This window comes from Aphelocoma coerulescens, chromosome 1, assembly GCF_041296385.1.
Source record: "Aphelocoma coerulescens isolate FSJ_1873_10779 chromosome 1, UR_Acoe_1.0, whole genome shotgun sequence".
Classification (NCBI taxonomy): Eukaryota; Metazoa; Chordata; class Aves; order Passeriformes; family Corvidae; genus Aphelocoma; species Aphelocoma coerulescens.
Window position 1 is genome coordinate 105,107,377 of NC_091013.1, and position 18,706 is coordinate 105,126,082.

The 18,706-nt window shown below is 40.3% G+C and overlaps 1 protein-coding gene across 7 annotated transcripts in view; it reads left to right on the forward strand.

Annotated features, from left to right (window-relative positions):
• The window catches only part of MAP3K7CL (MAP3K7 C-terminal like), a 39,505-nt gene extending 21,056 nt beyond the window's left edge, over positions 1 to 18,449 (forward strand). For 4 of the 7 annotated variants that reach the window (XM_069023418.1, XM_069023402.1, XM_069023426.1 and 1 more), the window contains one exon: positions 10,094 to 10,645. In XM_069023418.1, coding sequence (XP_068879519.1) covers positions 10,094 to 10,379 — 286 coding nt within the window. In that variant the 3' untranslated portion in view covers positions 10,380 to 10,645. Of the gene's footprint in view, positions 1 to 8,621; positions 10,646 to 17,518 lie in introns of those variants that run through there. The other 3 variants (XR_011152542.1, XM_069023442.1, XM_069023433.1) reach the window with 3 other exon arrangements.
• Positions 18,450 to 18,706: the final 257 nt, after the last annotated feature.

An 18,706-nucleotide genomic window follows, 5' to 3' on the forward strand; every position in this document is an offset into this window, starting at 1 on the left:
AGTCTAATATAAATCCACTATTACTATTATTATTATTATTATTATTATTATTAGCACATCCCTGAATCAGTTATGCCTATTTATGAAGAATGCTTGGAGCCATGAAAATGAGACATTCATGTATATTTTTGCATTTTCTGGAATTAAAAAAACATTGCTGTTTGAATGAAAATTTTTTAATCGATAAATCTGTGGTACTAGCTAACTTAGAAATGGTTTGCTTCTTGAGAACAGCAGGTACATACACAAAATTGTTAACCTGAACTCACAACTATCCTAATCAACTTCTGAGCCCAGAGGTCAGCCTCTCAGTGGTGCTTATCCTGGATGAATTAAAGGGCTTCAGGCTGGCATTTTCCTTCATTCCACCAATGGATGTCAACAGTGGAACAATGTCAGGAAGCTTCCACCACTGCTATCTTTGCTGAACCTGTTCTGTGAATTCCATGCTCCCATAAACATATGTTAAGAATGGCTGAATAAGGCAACAAATGGAATTATATTATTGTGAGTCTTGTGTACCTTCTAATTACATATTTGCTGCCTTGTGTTCACATGCTGTATAGCTGTGAAGTGCCTAAACATGACAAATATCATGGCAGCACTTTTCACACCTCTCATGTGTTTCAATCTGAAAAAGTGATCCTACCGCACTGGGATCAAAGATGTTTAATTTCCTACAGACTGGTGCACTGTGGTTGCCTGATTTTGAGGTTTAACAAGCTGCAAGTACCAGCTGAAGGTGTTTTTTCTCCAGATGTGTACTGTTTATAACTCTTCCATCCAGGCAGATTATCCATTTTGTAGTATTTTGGAGCAGGTCTCATGAGACTGCCTTTTCCCCATGGGCTATCTTTCCTTTCTGTAGCAATCTGTTTTTATTAAACCCTCCAGAAACTAACTGGGACCTCTTTACCACATGAAGTTTGGTTGAAATTGAAAGGTGGATTAGAAAGTTATTAGGACACGTGTAACTTTACATACATGTAAGCAAACAAACCTGAACACGTTAGCCTTGATTTTTATCTAAAGCTAGATAGAAAGGGAGTATAAGTGTGGAGGCAATGGAGTAAGTGAGAAGTAAAAGAGTTTTGCTCTAGTGTTCACTGATTGATGTCTAAAAACATTATCAGCACTTACAGTTTGAGAGTTAAAAGTAGTTTAGGGGGTAGCATATACTGAATGAAGAGTGGATTAGAATGGCTGGGGTGGCATGCATGTTTTGGACTGTGTGTGTGTATATATATATATATATGCATGTATATACTTAGACGTGTATATACTTATATATACACCTTGTAACTGTGGCCTTTCACTACCTGAAAGGAGCCTGCAAGAAAGATGGAGAGAGACTATTTACAAGGGCATGTAGAGATAGGACAAGGCAAAATGGTTTTACACCAATAGAGAGTAGGTTTGGATTGGATATTAGGAAGAAATTCTTCCCTGTGAGGATGTTGGGGCACTGGAAATGGTTTCCCAGAGAGCCCTGGCTGCCCTATCGCTGGAAGTATTGAGTATTCCATTTTTAGAAGGGAAGGATGCTTTAACTTATCTAAAAAGTCTGATGAGATGCACAAGCTTTTAGCCTAAAAATCAATTATAATCAAATTGAAAACATGGAGTTTACAGTTTTCTAAAATTTGCCCCTGCTGTGGGCATCTTCTTCTACATTTGAATTTGAATGTATGGAAATGAAGATTCCCAATTGCCTACTACACCTGCTATCTATTGTCTATTTCTCTTAAATATTATTTTGATAAAATGGACAGTGATCAAGTTTCATCCCTTTTAATGGGAACAAACAGCTTTTATAGTGTTTTTCAGTGTACATTTTTACCAAAGGCAATCACAAGTGCTGTTGGATGGTACCCTTGCCAGTGCTCCCAACTTCTCTCCACAGATCAATTCACTTGTGTCATTCCAATGACAAGTCCCACCTGGCAGCTTCTGTACCTGTGGTGCCTGCTGATAGTACACACAGAATGCTGAAGGCTGTGACTGACAGGAAAAAAGCAGAAAATTGATTGCGCAAATATTTTTTATTTGTTGGCTAGGAGGAAGAAATAATATTAACCTGACATAAATATCTGTACAAGTATTAGAGCTTTTTAGCAAAAAAAAAAAAGGAATAGAGATAATTCTACTTTAAACAATTTTTGTTCCAACCACCAAAGTTCAGTGTAACCTTTCACACATGAAATAATATATGCAGGTATATTTTATATATATATATGGGGTTTTTTTTAAGAAATAGAAAGTTGAAAAGTATTGTTTTATAAATAGTGAAAAGCATTGAATCTTTTACAAATTTTCAAAGGCTTTTACTTCTGCTTAGCTTGACTTGTAATGTGAACATCAAGTATGGCCAAAGTAAAAAGTCAGTGAAGTGAAATGACAAGGGTTGCTTTTCATCAAGGCAAGAACAAAGCTTACTTAGTTTTTCTTTTGTGCAATATAGATGGCAAGAGAATGTACTAGGCTGGCAGTGGGAGAGAAGATGACAAGTATTTCACAGGAAAATGGGAAATGCCAAAGAGAAAAAGAGGTTGCAGTTTCAAAAAAGGGAAAATCAAAGGACAAAGCAAATAAGGAAAGGAAAAGAAGTTACTCAAGAACAAAAAAGGAAGAAAGAATTTGAAAGTACATTGGGTAGATTTTTTTGCTAATTTAATCATAGCTTTGTTTGCTATCTTCACTCAAACTCTTCACATTTATGCCAGCAATACGTAGTACAAGGGAAAAAAACACTCTGGAATGGGAGACATGCTTGAAAAGAAAAGAAAAGGGTGTGGAAGCGAGAACACACCAGATTTAGGGCACAGAATGTAATTTAATTTATGTCCCAGAAACACACACGTATTTCCATAACAGATGGTTTTGGGTATCTAACTTTGGGTGAAAGGGATGGGATGGCTGGTTATTTTGAGCACTTGTTATATTGCTATTACTAGATAATGACCCTGGATTATGTAGTTAAATATTAGAGTTGCCATGGTTGCTAGCTCTATCTTATATTCTTAGCACTGGCTGATTATCTCTTTTTCCTCCCCCAGACAATTCTAATATAACTCTACAGAAAATATCATTTGATCACCACCTGGTTTAGGATCATTCATTTTCTTGGCCATGGATATGATTTCTTTTCCTTCTTTTACACATTACAGTAGACATAGAATCATAGAATTGTTAAGGTTGGAAAAGACCTTTAGGATCATCAAGTCCAACCACCAACCCAGCACCGCCTCTCTGTTCACCATTAAACTGTGTCCTCAAGTGCCACCTCCACGTGTTTTTTTAACACCTCCAGGGATGATGACTCCACCAGTTCCCTGAGCAGCTCATTACAGTGCTTGACAAACCTTTCAATTAAAAAGTTTTTTCCCGATATCTAATCGGAACCTCCCCTGGCACAACTTTAGGCCATTTCCTCTCACCCTGTCCCTTGTTCTCTGGGAACAGAGCCTGACCCCCACCTGGCTCCACCCTCCTGTCAGGGAGTTGTGGAGAGTGAGAAGGTCCCCCTGAGCCTCCTTTTCGCCAGGCTGAGCCCCCCCCCAGCTCCTTCAGCTGCTGCTGGTGCTCCAGACCCTTCCCCATCTCCATTCCCTTCTCTGGACATCCTCCAGCCCCTCAATGTCTCTCTGGTAGTCAGAGGCCCAGAACTGGACTCAGGACTTGAGGTGCAGCCTCAGCAGTGCCCAGCACAGGGGAACAGTCACTGCCTTGGTCCAGCTGAACACGCTATTTCTGATAAAATCCAGGATCCCAGTGGCTCTCTTGGCAAATGACATACAGTGGAGATGTCTGCTTAATTTTGTGGGAGCCTTTCTTATGTTTTAGCTTGCTCTCATGACCGTAGGACTGTTTCTAAGCTTTTTAGTCAAGAGGATTTCTCCAGGTACACTGTTTCTTGAGTGTCTTTCTCGACACTGTGAAGACAAGTTGTTTTCAGACTTCCAGGTACTTCAGAAAAAGACTGGCATAAACCTTAAAGGCAACCTTTTAACTCAGTAATTTTTTGCATTCTAGACCTGTTTTTTCATCATCTCACATGTATGCAAAATATATGTTACTTGCCAAATACCAGAAATTAAATTACAGCTTTTCTAATACGGAGACCTCCTCTTCTAAAGGAAGTGTTCTTGCCTTTGGAAGGTCCTTTCCAACTCAAACTTTTCTGTCATTCTCTGACCTTTTATGTGTTGGCATCTGAGACATGTTTTCATTTACATTAAAGCAAACTTTAATGTCTTTAGTGATGTTGTTTTTACATTAATTAGTAGACTCTGAACATGCAAGGACAATCTCCTCAGACAGCAGTTACCTTACAATGTGTTATAATTCCCCATTATGTGAAAGCCATGCCAAATATGGGAAGAGAAAATGACCTTATGGCCACCAGTACACACCAGTTGTTGGGGAAGATACTGTACTGCCACAGATGCATGATCCTGGATACCTTGTTCACAATGGGGGAAAGACAAATCTGATTTTTTGTATTCTGGAAACTGTTTTCCTTGTGTCCAGTCCATCTCTAAATACACTCATCTGCAGACAGTTATCTGCTGTCTGTCACTTTTCTTTGTATTTATTCCTTGTGAATATGAGTGTTAAGGAACTCTGTTCTCTGCATGTTCAGTCATTAAGGCCAGAACAAGAGAAACAATTTCGCTAAGACCATGCGTGCTTTTCTCCTGCTTTGGCATGGCTTATGGTTTATTGGTTTATGATGCAAATCACTAATGTTGCCTCCCAAACCCCTCCCCAAAAAAGAACACTTCAAGTGCAAGTTACAGATTGTCTCAAAGCTTTGAGTACCTCAGCACTAGTTTAGAAAATACCTTATCAATACTGTTAATATTTAAGCTTGGGGTAACCATTAACAGAAAACACAGATTACACAGTGCAACATCTATTTATTAAGCATCCACAACAAAGTCTAGATGGTGCAAGAGCTTAGTATGGTGTTCTCTAACCTCTCTGAAAGCTAAGTTCAAATCTTGGATTAGATCAGATGTAAATGTTAGTTACTGTCCTCATCCTTTTGTGAGCTCCGTAAACTACACCATTCATAACATTTAGCAATTCCCTGGTACTCTAATTTTAGATCTGTGGCAAGCTGACAGTATTAGCCTGAAACATCACCCTATCCCACAAACAGGTGTTGATCCTGATGGGAAGGGAGTAAGTAGGTTCTGCTGACTCAGAAGTGGACAATTTTACTACCTCAGTGCAAGGAAATTGCTTTCTGTGAGGGAGGTACAAGAGTGTGGACTACAGCAATAAGTATATTTTGATTTTAATGCACTTAGAGTTTGTTTGCTAGCAAAGCTAAATCCTGGGGAGGGGGGAGGGAAGTTATCTGTGCTACTTGAGTATTACTGGAAAGCAGCATGAAAGCCATGCCTGCACAGAATGTCATCAAATCAGGACTGACATTCATTAATAGAGCTGTCTGAGTTTACACGTTGTCTTTCTGTGCCTCTCCTGGCTCAAGTCCAGAGTAGTCAGTACCATTCCTTTTCAAGTACTGAAAGTCCCCACCTGCTTTTAAGATGCTGATTACCTATTAGTGTGTTCACTGCATCTCCCTTTTAAGAAGCTCATGAGTGTAAGAAAAGTAAGGAAGAATGATTCTGAATTCATTTGTTTGGACACTTCTGATTTAACAATCTGTAATTTGAAAGAGCTTAATTTAGCCCTTCAGTCCAACATTGCACCAGAGACTAACTGCAAAGAAATATCGCAGAAGTTCTGATTTGCTCTCCAGAGACAAAAGTCTTCCAGAGAAAGTCCAGAGAGACTGGGAAAAAAAAAAAAAAAAAAAAAGGCAACTGGAGTTGTAAAACCTCATTGTCCCTGAATGTATTTCTCACATGAAATCATTCCTCCATGGCCTTTGGCCCATGAATAAGAGCTGTCTAGCAAGATTGTCTTGCCCTCTATGAAAATTGGTTGATCTAGAATGGCGCAGCCACAGAGAAATGAAACTCTTAGTGGCTTGCTGTGTTTAAAACTTGTACAGCTATGTTGTGTTAAATGTAAACAGAATGCTACTGAGCAAAAATACCCTTTTGATGTTTTCTCTCAAAAGCCTAATTGAATGCACCTGTCATCTGGTGAAAGGAAAAAGAAGAGGCTTTGCTGCAGCATAGCTGCTCTGCATTACCTCAGTAGTATAAAACAAAGACATATAGGAGGGTGCCTATATGCTGCCTCTTTGAGATGAATTAAAATTTCTGTAACAGTTGCTAACTCTTCTCTCTTTTTTTCCTTTTATTTTTTATCTAAGGGAAGCACAGTTGGTAGAAATGGCTGTGCCAAGGGTCTCTTCTAACTTGTGACTCTTTGACCTGCGGTAACTGTGACTGTAAACAGTCAACTAAACCATGGGCACACATGCTATCACTGAAAGCTGCAGTAAAGACAGAGGAAGGTCAAACTGATCCTAAAAGAAGGCTAGACAGAAGTGTTTTTCAAAAGCCAGATTTACATTTTTCCTGCTCTAAGTGGTGCCTTTGCAGCTACAAGTAACATAAGTGATCAGCAAACACAGAAATGTTCTTTTTTCATGAATACTCTGACCTGTGGGAATAGAATTCCTGATCTGTAGGAATTTCCTGTCTGAAAGCATTGGTCTAGGCTGACAAGAGGGCTCCTTTAAGGACTGCAGTGAAATCTATCCACTATGAAGGCATTAACAACTTCCCACTGATGATCTACAAGCATTGTTTTGACATGACTGAGAAATAAAGTCACAGGACTATGAACAGTTAAAAGATTAACTAATCTCTGAGATAGAATGATCAAAAGAACTTTTCAGAAGGGACTTCCTGTAACGGAGTTTTCGACTTAAAGGGAAAAAAAACCCCAGAAACCAGGCTAGCCTAGTGGGTGACTAAGGGGAGAGCAATTAGATACTCAGTGAATTACTCATGCCTTCAGTGTGTTTTAAGACCTCTTTTATCTTAACTTGTGCTGAGGTAATTTCAGTTGATACTATACAGGAAACTCCAGCTCCTGGCCAGCTCTGGAGGGCACTGTGTGACTCCATCCAAAAGAAGCCACAGCTTAAATCCTCCTGTGTCTCCACTTAAGAGGACCAGGAAGGGTCAAGTTTGCAGCTGTATCACTCTTCCTCAGCAGCAGGGCTAAGGTCTGAGCCTAAACACAGTATAGAAACAATAGATGTAGTTCAGATTCAGTGCCTAGTACTTACTGACTGGATTTGTCTGTAGTAGAGAAAAGGAAACCAGGCAGACTTCACAGAATTTACTGATAAATCTAACAACCAAACAAAAACACCTCGCTCTCTTTCAATGATATGTGGTATCGAGAGAAAAATAAATTGTTATTCTTCTGGCAAAGTATTAGCAAGACATCTCCAGGAACTTGATTCTCCACCATGAACTGCGTGTTCAGCTCTTACTGACGTTAGAAATCACAGAATTGTGGGGTATGCCCAGCCCCTGCCCTGGCGGGACCTCTGCTGAGATAAGAGATTTTGCAATCGCCCAGCAGGACTCCCTGGAAAGGCAACCACTTCTTTGGTCACGGCGAGAAAAGACAGACCCACAATCCTTTAGGAGACCCTGTGCAGATCCTTTGTAACCCATTGGCCTTCACCCATCCCCTGTATCCCTATAAAAGCTAAGGCCTCTGCTCCTGTGGGGGTCAGAGAGAGTTCTCATCCCTGGCTTTCCCCTTCGCCGGAGGGGACCAACAATAAAGCTACCTTCTGTGCGGAACCAGCCACACAAGCCTCTCGTCTCTCTCTCTGGTCTGGCTTGGCCTGGAGGATGCCCTGCAGAACTGAGCTGGAATCACGAGCTGATAATCACTAAAGAGCTGACAGTCTCTGCAAGGGCCCCCCTGCCAGCAGCTGAGGGAAGACACTGGGCCTTGGGAAGGTGATTCCTTTCGGGACCATCTCCCTGGACCGGTCACCTCTTCCTGGGTGAGAGCCACTGACCCCATCTCCAGCTGTAATACAGAATCATGCAATCAATAGAATGGTTTGGATTGGGAGGGACCTCAAAGCTCATCCAGTTCCACTCCCTGCCATGGGCAGGGACACTTGCCACTAGACTGGTTGCTCCAAGCCCCATCCAACCTGGCCTTGAACAATTCCAGGGATAGGGCAACCACAGATTTTGGGCAACCTCTGCCAGGGCCTCACCACACTCACAGGGAAGAATTTCTTCCCAATATCCCATTTCACCCTGTTTTCTTTCAGTTTAAAGCCATTCCCATGTCTTGACACCTGTGTGAGGAGTCCCTCTCCAGCTCTGTTGGAGCCCCTTTTGGTACGGGAAGGGGCTCTAAGGTCTCCCCAAAGCCTTCTCTTCTGCTGAGCAGTCCCAAATACAGACACATGAACACAGCATTTTTCAGGTTTGGTCACTGAACAGCAAACCTATCAGAGATTTTGGAAGCTTCATCTTTTAAAGGGAAAAAACAGGACTCTAAAAAATTAATTTTCTAGGTCCTTGTTTCACACAAGTTCAAGTAATACAAAGTAAGTTAACAACCCACAGCCCATCTTTGACCTAACACATGACAACAAATTTTTGCCTACTGCTATTTTTAATATTTGGGTTTTTTTTCATAATTATCAGAAAAGAGCTGATTGCCAGACTGGAACAAGTGGAAAAAGAAAGCATGGATGCTGCTCAGCTGGCTAAGGAGTATGCAGAACTGACAGAGGAGAACCGAACACTGAAGCTGGCCCAGACGCAGTGCGTGGAGCAACTGGAAAAGCTCAGAATACAGTACCAAAAAAGACAGGGTTCCTCATAACTCCCAACTAGCTCATGTGAGGCAGTTCATACAGGATTGTTCCTGTGCTGGAAAGAGATTTAAAAATAAAGATCTGTTTAATATGTTACAACACTTTACTACAGATACAGAGTATGTAGAAGTCTATATTTGATTTAATGCTTGCCACCCAGTAGCTTAATATAATGGATATTTCATCCATTATATAATGGATGTTTTATTTCAAGTAATGTAATTGAAGTTAATCTATCCCCATTATATGTTCTAGTGGATCAGGTTTCTTTTCTAAACATATTTCTTCCAATTTAAGAAGATATGGACACACTAGAAAATTATATAAATAGTCTCTGTGCTGGAAATTTGGATCATACTAAGGCATACAGCAGGGAAAATATAATATATGGAATAGAAGCATGTTAATTTTAGTTTGGTGAACTCTTTTAAAATTATTTTCCTCATGCCTAAAGTGTTTGGAAGTTATCTTGAAGCAGATCTCCTCACTGGTAAAAATTATATTTCATGTCACTGTTGTATAAAATCTGAGAAATTTCACATTTAAAGTTGAAGTAACAAAATCATGTTTTATCAAATAAATGCACTGCCAGTGATAATTTGCAAGTTATAAAATTAAAAGCAAACAGATGAGATCCAACTTACCTTCCTCAAGTGTAAAGATTACTTGAGAGCCTTTTTATTGTACTTTTGGCATGCAAGGAATGAAAAATTATTGTAAGAATTATAGTTTCATCATAGTTTCAACTGAGACTATGTCAGTAAAATTGTTATGAGGATCTTTTGTTCTTATTTTCTGGTCTGTTTTGAAGCATAAGTGGCCGTTAAGTATGGACAGGAGTTCCATGATACACAAATAACCAGGAAGTAAAGTGTCAGTTTTACTTGCTCTATTTATCTCTGTATTTTCTTAGATCAACTGAAAAATCTTTGTTATACTTCAATTTCTATTCATACAGCAGTTTTTCATTAAAAGTTGACGTAGAAAAGCCCTTTTATGTTCTGAATGTTCTCAGAATACCTTGTATTTTAAACTCTGCTTGACAGATGCAGCTTGTCACATCTTCATGAGCTTGGAATTCAACTTAATGTGTTATTAGTACTGAAATGTGTCTTAGTAATTGAAAACTATGAACTTAAGATTTCCACCAGAACTTTAGCTTTGATTGTTATCACTGATCTATTATGAAAATGGAATTTCATGTTAATCAGAACAATTCCTGGCAGCAAAGGGGACAAAAAAAGAATGACAAGCTGCCCGAGATTGTTCTGTGCTAATTGCCTATAGTATTCCCTGCAGCACAGGTGTGAAAACCTGCTCTGCGTTACTCCAAGCACCTGGCACTGCAGCAGGAGAGCATGAAGAGGTAGCTGGAGAGGACAACCTTGTTTCCACTTCTCCTCCTGAGCCACCAGGGCAGCGTCACCATCCAAACCTGGCACTGCTTCCTGCTGTACCTGGGAAATCACCATTCTTGAGGCACTCACTTCCTGCTGGGATGCTCCCTGAGCCATATAACACTGTATTTATTCCTCTTTCCTTATTATCTGAGGATCCAATTTTCCCTGTACCTTGTGGAAGTTGAAGAGGAAAAAAACATAATAAAAACCACTTGGAATATTGGGCCTGGAAGTGTTGGAAAAGCCTTGTTTGAGTTTTCCACTGATGGGAAACATAACCTGAAGAGGAATCAGAGTTTTGCTTTGACCACAGAATATAGAAAGTACTTTTTTGGCCTGTGTTTGTGTCTTTTGAGCAAGAGAATTCTCATTTTAAAATAGTTTGTCATTTTAGTCAAAGGTTTTTCTATCTAGCCTTGAAAACATCATCCAGTCAGATTATTTCAGTGAATTCAAGGAAAACCATATAAAGTACATAAAATCAGTTTATTGACAAACTGGCTTTGGATGCAAATGAATCACACAGCAGATCTTTACTTACAAATAACTGTGTTCGCCTTGAAATTTTCTATTTAAGTGCAGCCACTATGCTTTAGAGATTAGAAAAATAACAGATCATATGCTGGGAGAAAAACCTGAGGGAGAGCCACAGTCAGGTGGAGAAGGAAAGCTTGGGCCTCATTTGTGACAATCAGCACTTTGAGACTAGTCAGGGAGCATGTTTTTCCTAACCTGTAGGTACTGACCAGTCTGGAAGAATTCAGGAAATATTTTACAGATGTGCAGACACCGAATTTTTGGTGTGGTCCAGCCTACCAGCCTGGATAAATATAAAATTCTTAAACCATCCCAAACTAATTCAAGTCAGATTTCTATTCAACTTGGACTGTAGCTATGTGCAATCAAATTTTCCTCCTGCTTTTAGTTGTGGTGAAAGTAAAAAATTAACAGCCCTGTATGAATGAATTTGCCTGCATGCATGCTCATGTGCCTCAGAGCAGTGACTCCGAGAAATTGTATCACAATACAAATGAGTAAAATTGATATAGAAGTACTAAGGAAGAAAAATTAAAGTATCTCTTGAAAACTATTCTTAAAAGAAAAAATAGTTGGGGAAGTGGGATTCAAAGGCAGGAAGGCAGGGAAATGGAATTTTCCAAAAATATTCACAGGCAAGTTAAATTAAAATGTAGCATAGTCGACATAACCCAGAAAATCATCCAGGTGTTCAAAAGAGTAAAGGTAGCTGGAACTACCTTCTGTGTCTATCATCCATCTCCTGATTTGTTTATTAAGAGCATAATAGTGAGAAATATTTCATTCAGTAAGTCTCCAATTTTGACATGCTGAGTATTTCTCTAGATACAGTGGAGCTCTGCTGACTAAATAGCTGAAATTAAGCTTTTTTAAAAAGCATTTATCATATTGATCCTGTATTTTCCAAGTAGGCAATATGATTTGTGCCCTGGTTGAAGTGGCCTGCACATTGGGTGCTGTTGTATGTATCATGCTATAAAAACAAGTTTTATACAATTATTTCAAAGATGGTTTTACATTGTATTTCACCCAAGAATTTAGAAACCTGTTTCAGCTTTTGAAATCACGTGCCAATGAAAGGTTCAATTTTATAACGTGACCACAGGCTGTGAGAACTGCAGTTATATTACAAAGTGTATTTCTTGTTGTTATCTAGGTTATTCAGGTTAGCAAAAGTAAGCATGCCACTACCATGGTAAATGCATTTGCTTCAAACCACTTAAGAAACAGTGAAGTACACGAGTTTAAAATAAAAACAAGACCTGTGCTTTCCATTTTCTATCATTGCTAACTAACTTCCTTCCATCATAAAGAATGCTGAACAAACTCCGTTTAAGGCTTCCAGTTAGCAAGGATATGACTCATGCGGTCTTGAAACAGCCAGAGCCAAGGGTGACACTTGGAAAGTCTGGAAGATGAGGACCTGTGAGTCTGAGTTCAGTGCCTTTTTCTTTTTTTCCCCAAATGTTTCCTTTTCCAGGACTACCTCTATTCTGTCTGTTTTGTGAATTAATGATCTTTGGAAGTCTGTCACCTTCCCCCAGAGGCTTTATTGCCATCTGGGCCTTTGTGAGGATTACATGCTGCTAATAGTGGGAACAAATAGGCACAGGTGGGACAGAAAGGTGTTCTCAGCCTTCCTTTGGGTTGTGTGGTTGGGGAGCTCTGCCATGTGACCCTTTGCAGCTTCATCTCCAACCACAGAAAACCTTGCAGAAATGAGCTAGTCACAGTCTTAATTGTGAAGCCACTTGGTGGTTTTCCCTACCTAAAATTCCTTTCTTGATCAATGCACAATGCAGAAGTGTCTAAAGGAACAAGGAAAACTTGTCTGGAGGAGTCTTGCCTCTCTTTCTGTGGGGGGTACAAGATGTGCAATGGTGGAAAAAAATGGGCTGCAGGGAAAGGAAGTTCAGTCCAGGCAGTGATGACACAGAAAGAGCACTGGCCCTATCCAGCAGGACTGTGAGGAGAATTGACAAACCTGGGTGCTGGCATGACTTTTCTCACCCATCCTCATACTTCCACAGACATACCTGAGCACCCACAGCTCTGAGGGTCTTCTCCCTCCTGGTGGAATGTCGTGGCATGCACATGCATGGATGATATGGTGATACATATCCTTGGATAACCCACAATGAAACTACTGTCTTCATGACAGGCCTGGAAGGTGTGCAGCAATGAAAGACTACGGCTGAACAAGTACCAAAAAAGCTGGGGCCCTGTTGTCCATCTTGATGGACTTCTCTGGCACACTACCAGACACTGACTGCATGACTGCACGACAGCGCACATTATGGAGGGAGGGAGGGAGGGAAGGTAGCAAAGTGGAGTTGGAGGGGCAACCTCAACCTCACCATTTCCTTCACAGAGTCACTTGGTTTTGCAATGTTAAACTGGGAGTTATCAAGATGGTCTTTCACGTGCACACCAAAACTGTCAGGCTGACACTTTAAATTCAAAGTAGATTACTTTATAAGAATCTGCCTTGCTTGGGACAGTGCCAGTCACCTCTAGGTTCTTCAGTGCTCCTTACAAGTAATGTCATATGTTACTCATACCCATATGAATGAAAGATGACAACCATTCACAAATCACTGTTATCCTCAACCCAGGCTTCCTCCACTGCATGTGGTTTATTCTGTAGAAAGCACAAGATTTAGCATATGAGTCACTCTGTTTTTCTACACACCAATTATCAGTTCCCTGTTCTAAACCTCAGTTCCTTTAATCCCCCCTGACCACAATCCATCCCCACTGAGTAAGCAGCGTCAGCCTAGAGCTCAGATCCAGTTGGCTGGCAATCTTATGACATGGTCTGATGATCACCATGTGCTCAAGGTGGTTTCCAAATGCTACGTGGGACGTTTTGTGGTTCGGTGCTGGTATGTGGCAGCAAGGAATTCTACCAGCATGCAGGTGCCTGCTGTGACACATGCTTGGTTTCCTTGAACTGGTTAGAAAATATGAGGGTAGGTGGTCTGTGGATTTAGTTATTTGTCTGAATCTTATCTAAATATTAACACAGGAATTAGGGAAATGAAATGAGGATGTGTGTGCTGATGTAACAATTGTGCAGCCAGATGCCAAAGTGTGCTTTGGGTGCTTAGAATGAGTTAAGTGATATGAGAACTGTAAGTGACGGAAAGGAAGTAGGTACAGCTAGGAAGAGGAACTGGTGAGTGAGCTGTTGCCTTAACTGCTTGCTTTCTGGCTGCTTATGGCTTGCACCAATAGAATGTATAGGCTGTTGTCCCAAGCTCAACATTAAGAAGCTTTTGTTTGGATGTTTCCCAAAGCTTTTCCAAGCCTAGTTTACACAAACATTTTATACTGGAATATTTACTTCATTAAGGTTATGTTTTTGTCAACTACATTTAGGATTAACAGAGTTATGCTGCGATACAGATGCCAGAGCATTGCAGATGGTTCTTCTACAGAAAGAGGAATAACCAGTATCAGGATATGACTGTATTCCGCTAATCATAGAATCATAGAAAACCTTGAGTTGGGAGGATCCCATAAGGGTCATTGAGCCCAATTCTACATCAACTGCTGTATTTGCATTAAAGATAAATAAAGCCTTGATAAATAGCCTATGTAGAGTAAAAACTGCACTGAAGCCAGAGCATTTCAGTACTGAAACAATTGCATCCTCAGTAATGGGCTTTTGCTGCTTTCACTGCACAAGTAGAGTTTGGTACTTCTATGAACTAGGTCCCCAGTTTCCCACATGAAGGGAGAGCAGTGTGATGTTCCGTGATTGAAAAACTTTCACCTCTGTCTTGTAACTTTCTTACAAGTGTATGACAAATCTCAGTGCACAGCCCAGATTGCCTTGTGGCCACAGACTTCTCCACAGCCATTTCATCACAGTGCTCTCCCCCAGCTTGGGCCTTTGACTCTCACATTCCTCTGCTATGTGTGGACAGCTGAATTAAGTTAACCACTCTGAACTTTTTAAGAGCAGTCAGAAGCAAATACATCATTTAACATTACCTTGACTGTCTTGTGGTCAGACCTTTTTGTACTCTTGGTCTGCAAGTATTTCAGTATATATGTTTACTGATTAGATGTCAGTACAAAAAAATACAAATGGAAGACAGAGGCACATTCAGACGTACTCCTATAAATGCTGTTCTAAACAATAGACTTATTCAGGGTGTACCCTCCATGGCTGTGAAAATAAAAGCCAGCTACTCACGTATGAAGAAGTACCTCCTGACGAATTATCTGTGCCAAGAATGCAAACACTTCTTTTTGAAATAATTTCAGAAAAGGAGTATTCTTTCAAGCAAAAAAAAACCAAACCACCTACATTACAGTTCCCAGCTAATATAGATTACATCCAGCTAGGCACTAACTGCTAAAAATGTGCTTAAATCTATTTATAACCATTCAAATAGCTCTCACTAATTTACATTGGTGGAACAGGCCCTTACATTTGACTGAGCTCCCTCTGGTGGGTAGCGAGACATTATTATGACAGAGCAGAGATACCTAAGAAAATGTACAATTACATTTGTCCAAGTGGAGCTTTATTTATTTGTTTATAGCAAATAATTTTTCATATAACTAGGTAAAGGTCAGTGTACAAATTTATCACTATCTGATCACATCTGAAACTACCCAAAGAGTGATATCCAGTATTTTTAAGATACTAGAGATACTTCAATGGAGGTGTAGTTTTCAACAAGACCTAACACTGAACAGTACCTAACATGAGCACCTGAGTTAAATGAGTTCTGGCATCCTACAGAAGCTGAGAGAGCTCATAATTAAAAATTATTACTGAAACAGAAAGAGGGAGGTTTAGGTTAGATATTTGGAAAATATTCTTCCCTGTGATGGTGGTGAGGCCCCGGCACAGGTTGCCCAGAGAAGCTGTGGCTGCCTCATCCCTGGAAACAGTCAAGGAAAGGTTGGACAGAGCTTAGAGCAACTTGGTCTAGTGAAAGGTGCCCCTGCACATGGCAAGGAGAATGGAATTGGGTGACCTTTAAGGTCCCTTCCAACCCAAATCATTCTATGATTCTATCAATTATATCATAAAATCTCTGTTTGTCTAAACTACTTTTGGAGTTCAGCTGGATTTATGTGCCTGGAAATCTGGCCTGTATGGCTTCAGACAGTACTGACTGACTGCAGGCACTTTGCAGTGCTTATTTAATGGTACAATAACTAAAAGTGAAATATGCTTTAAATAACACAGTACAGGACAACTGACTAACGTGCCTCTTTTTTGCTGGTAAAATTTAATATGCCTTAAATCTCATAAACCCTAGTATTAATGAGTGACCCATTTCTAAAAGAAAGCACAAGTGTTCTCTTCCTATTTTTCTCTTTGTATTTAGGTTAAGTAATCTAAATAGGGGAAGTGTCAGGCTTTGGAAGAGTATCCTAATGCATGGGCAATGTTCCAACCACAGTTTGAGTTTCAACGACCCAAAGTGGTTGTGCTGGAATATTAGGATTGTTTTACCAGTAATGAATTTAGTGGCTCTTTCACATCGCACAGTCTATTTGAACAAACTTGGTCTTGAAAAATTTGGGTTCCTAGAACATTCTGGAAGGAAAAAGAGCAGAAAAAGTGTGCTACTAAGGTTGGTCTTCTACTTTAGCTGCTTCAGAATTCACCTTCAATTAATAAAAATACGTTTATGTTTTGTCATTCGGCTGAAACGTGGTAACAGGCAAAATTCTAGTTACGCTGTATTTAAAGGTGAGACATGGAGATGAAACATAAGGAGGATTTTACCAAAGACACCATTTTTACTGGCAGTTTTTGAGATCTTTGTATCTCCTGAGTATGACTGACTGTATGTGCAGTGGTTTTAGATGTTTACGATATTCTTCTAATCCTGTAAATTCTGTTCAAGGGAATTTCAACTCATAGTTTTTTATAGAGTAAATCTACCACTATATTACTGTCCAAAAGGAAATCATCACTGAAATTTTATCATGAGAAAGTGGCATTTAAAGGTGCTTAACATTGCTTTTGAAATGAAGGTGTCCAAGTCTAAATGAGCAAGACTGCCGGGTAAGAAATCAGCAATGCCAAAAAGGCACCACATGGTAAACTGGATTTAGGCTCTGGTTCAAGACAGCACTTACTGTGGGGCCCTGTGGCCACATCAAACAAGTCTCTTGAACCTATACCTAACTGGAAGCAATGAGTAGTTCCCACTGATTTGCCAATAGGACTATTCAAAGTAGGTTTATTCACGCACTGAAGTGTTTTGCTGATTGAGGCCAGAGAGACCAGTGCCTCAGCTTGAACCTTGACTGTTTTGGGATTCACTGGAATTTAATTACGTGCTTGGAGTTTTCATACACTGCACTGCAACAGGGCCTTTCCATTGAGCTGTCTCTGAGGGGGCTAAAAAGATCTGCACAGCATCTAATAGCAGTGAGAACCTTCTTGTGGTAAGGTGCATACAAAACCATCTTGCTGCAGCACCGGGAGCTGGGTCTAGATCCAGCTGCAGCTGCCATGCAAGCCAGCTGCTTGTAATGCAGAAGTAGTGAACAAAACGTTCTCTTTGTCATTCCTGGTAAGCACATTTGTTCCCACTCACACATCTGAAGTGACTCTGTAGGGCCATTATTTGAAACTATATGAGTATAAAAAGAAAAAAAAGCAAGCAAACACAGAAAGAAGGTCAAGTATTTACAAAGCACTATAAAATACATTCAGAAATTGCTCTTGACTAGAAGACTAACAGCATAATACTATTAAAAATTTTAGAAATGCTCCTTTTGCTTTGCTTTTTTTTTTTAAATGTAGCAGAAATACTGGACTAGGACAAAAGTGCCATGGGTGTCTGTCAGGTGCCATCCCTCCCTGTTCTTCCAGCAAGAAGAGACCTCAGCTGCTTCAAAGATGAGATAGAGAAATAAAATGTTTCCCAGAGCTGTGGTTGTGGCACCCTTTTGTTGGAGAACGTACCTTCTGCTTTTGATGCAGGAACTGGGCAGAGGAGGAGTGCTTGGATTAAAGGTGGGTCCTCTGCTCTCCACATGAATTGCTGCTCGAATTTCGATGTGTGATAAGCAAATGAAACTTTCAGTTTGCATGTGGTAAGTAAAGATGTAAAGCTAAAATATTTCCCAGCTGAACTTACTCTGTGACCCAAGAACTTTGATGCATTGGCAACAATTCAGCACACAGATCTCTCTCCTCACAAATGCACACTTCACACAGGCATATGTGGCCACAGACAATGCTGCTTGTGATTTCATCTCAAAATTTGATTTTCCCATGCTGTCAGCTATTCCTTTGGTCTTCGTAAATTGTGAAGGAAGAATATCAAGTTCAAATACAAAATAATCAAGTATCTGGACCTAGGAAGGAAGAAGACTCTCCCTTTAAATTTGGCTTGAACCTGTTACTACTTTTCTGATTTGCTAATCAGAATCACTGATCAATACTAATCAAAATGAAAGCTTTCCTTTCCCTTTCCTTTAACAGCAACAGCTGCATGCTAGTTCAAAGAGAGCCCGGAAGTCGAGCACGGTCCCGTCCACTCTACGGCAGTGACACTGGAACACACAAGTACACGCCAGCAGACGGAGTCGAGCTCCTCAGCCGAGGGAGCTTCTCTCTAAGCTGATTGAGAAAGCACGCTAGCAGAGGCGAAAAAGTAAAGAGAGGGGACTCTCCGTTTGTGCTCCACGCAAAGGTCTATCCACACGGACTGACACAGACAACGAGCCAAGGAGCTGAGGGTTTCCACGGGTTTTATAGTGGGGGTGGGAAAGGCTGGGAAAGGGATCTCAGCCAATGGGATAGGGGCGAGTAGGCAGGGTTGACAGCAAGGGAACCAATGGGAACAACACATAGGAGGGACTTAGGGAAGGATCCAATGGGGCGTCAAGGAACAAAGAACTTTCTAGAATTGATACACATTAAAGAAGGGAAATGAATATACATGATTTCATACATAAAACAGGGAGGGGGGAAACATTACCCAAT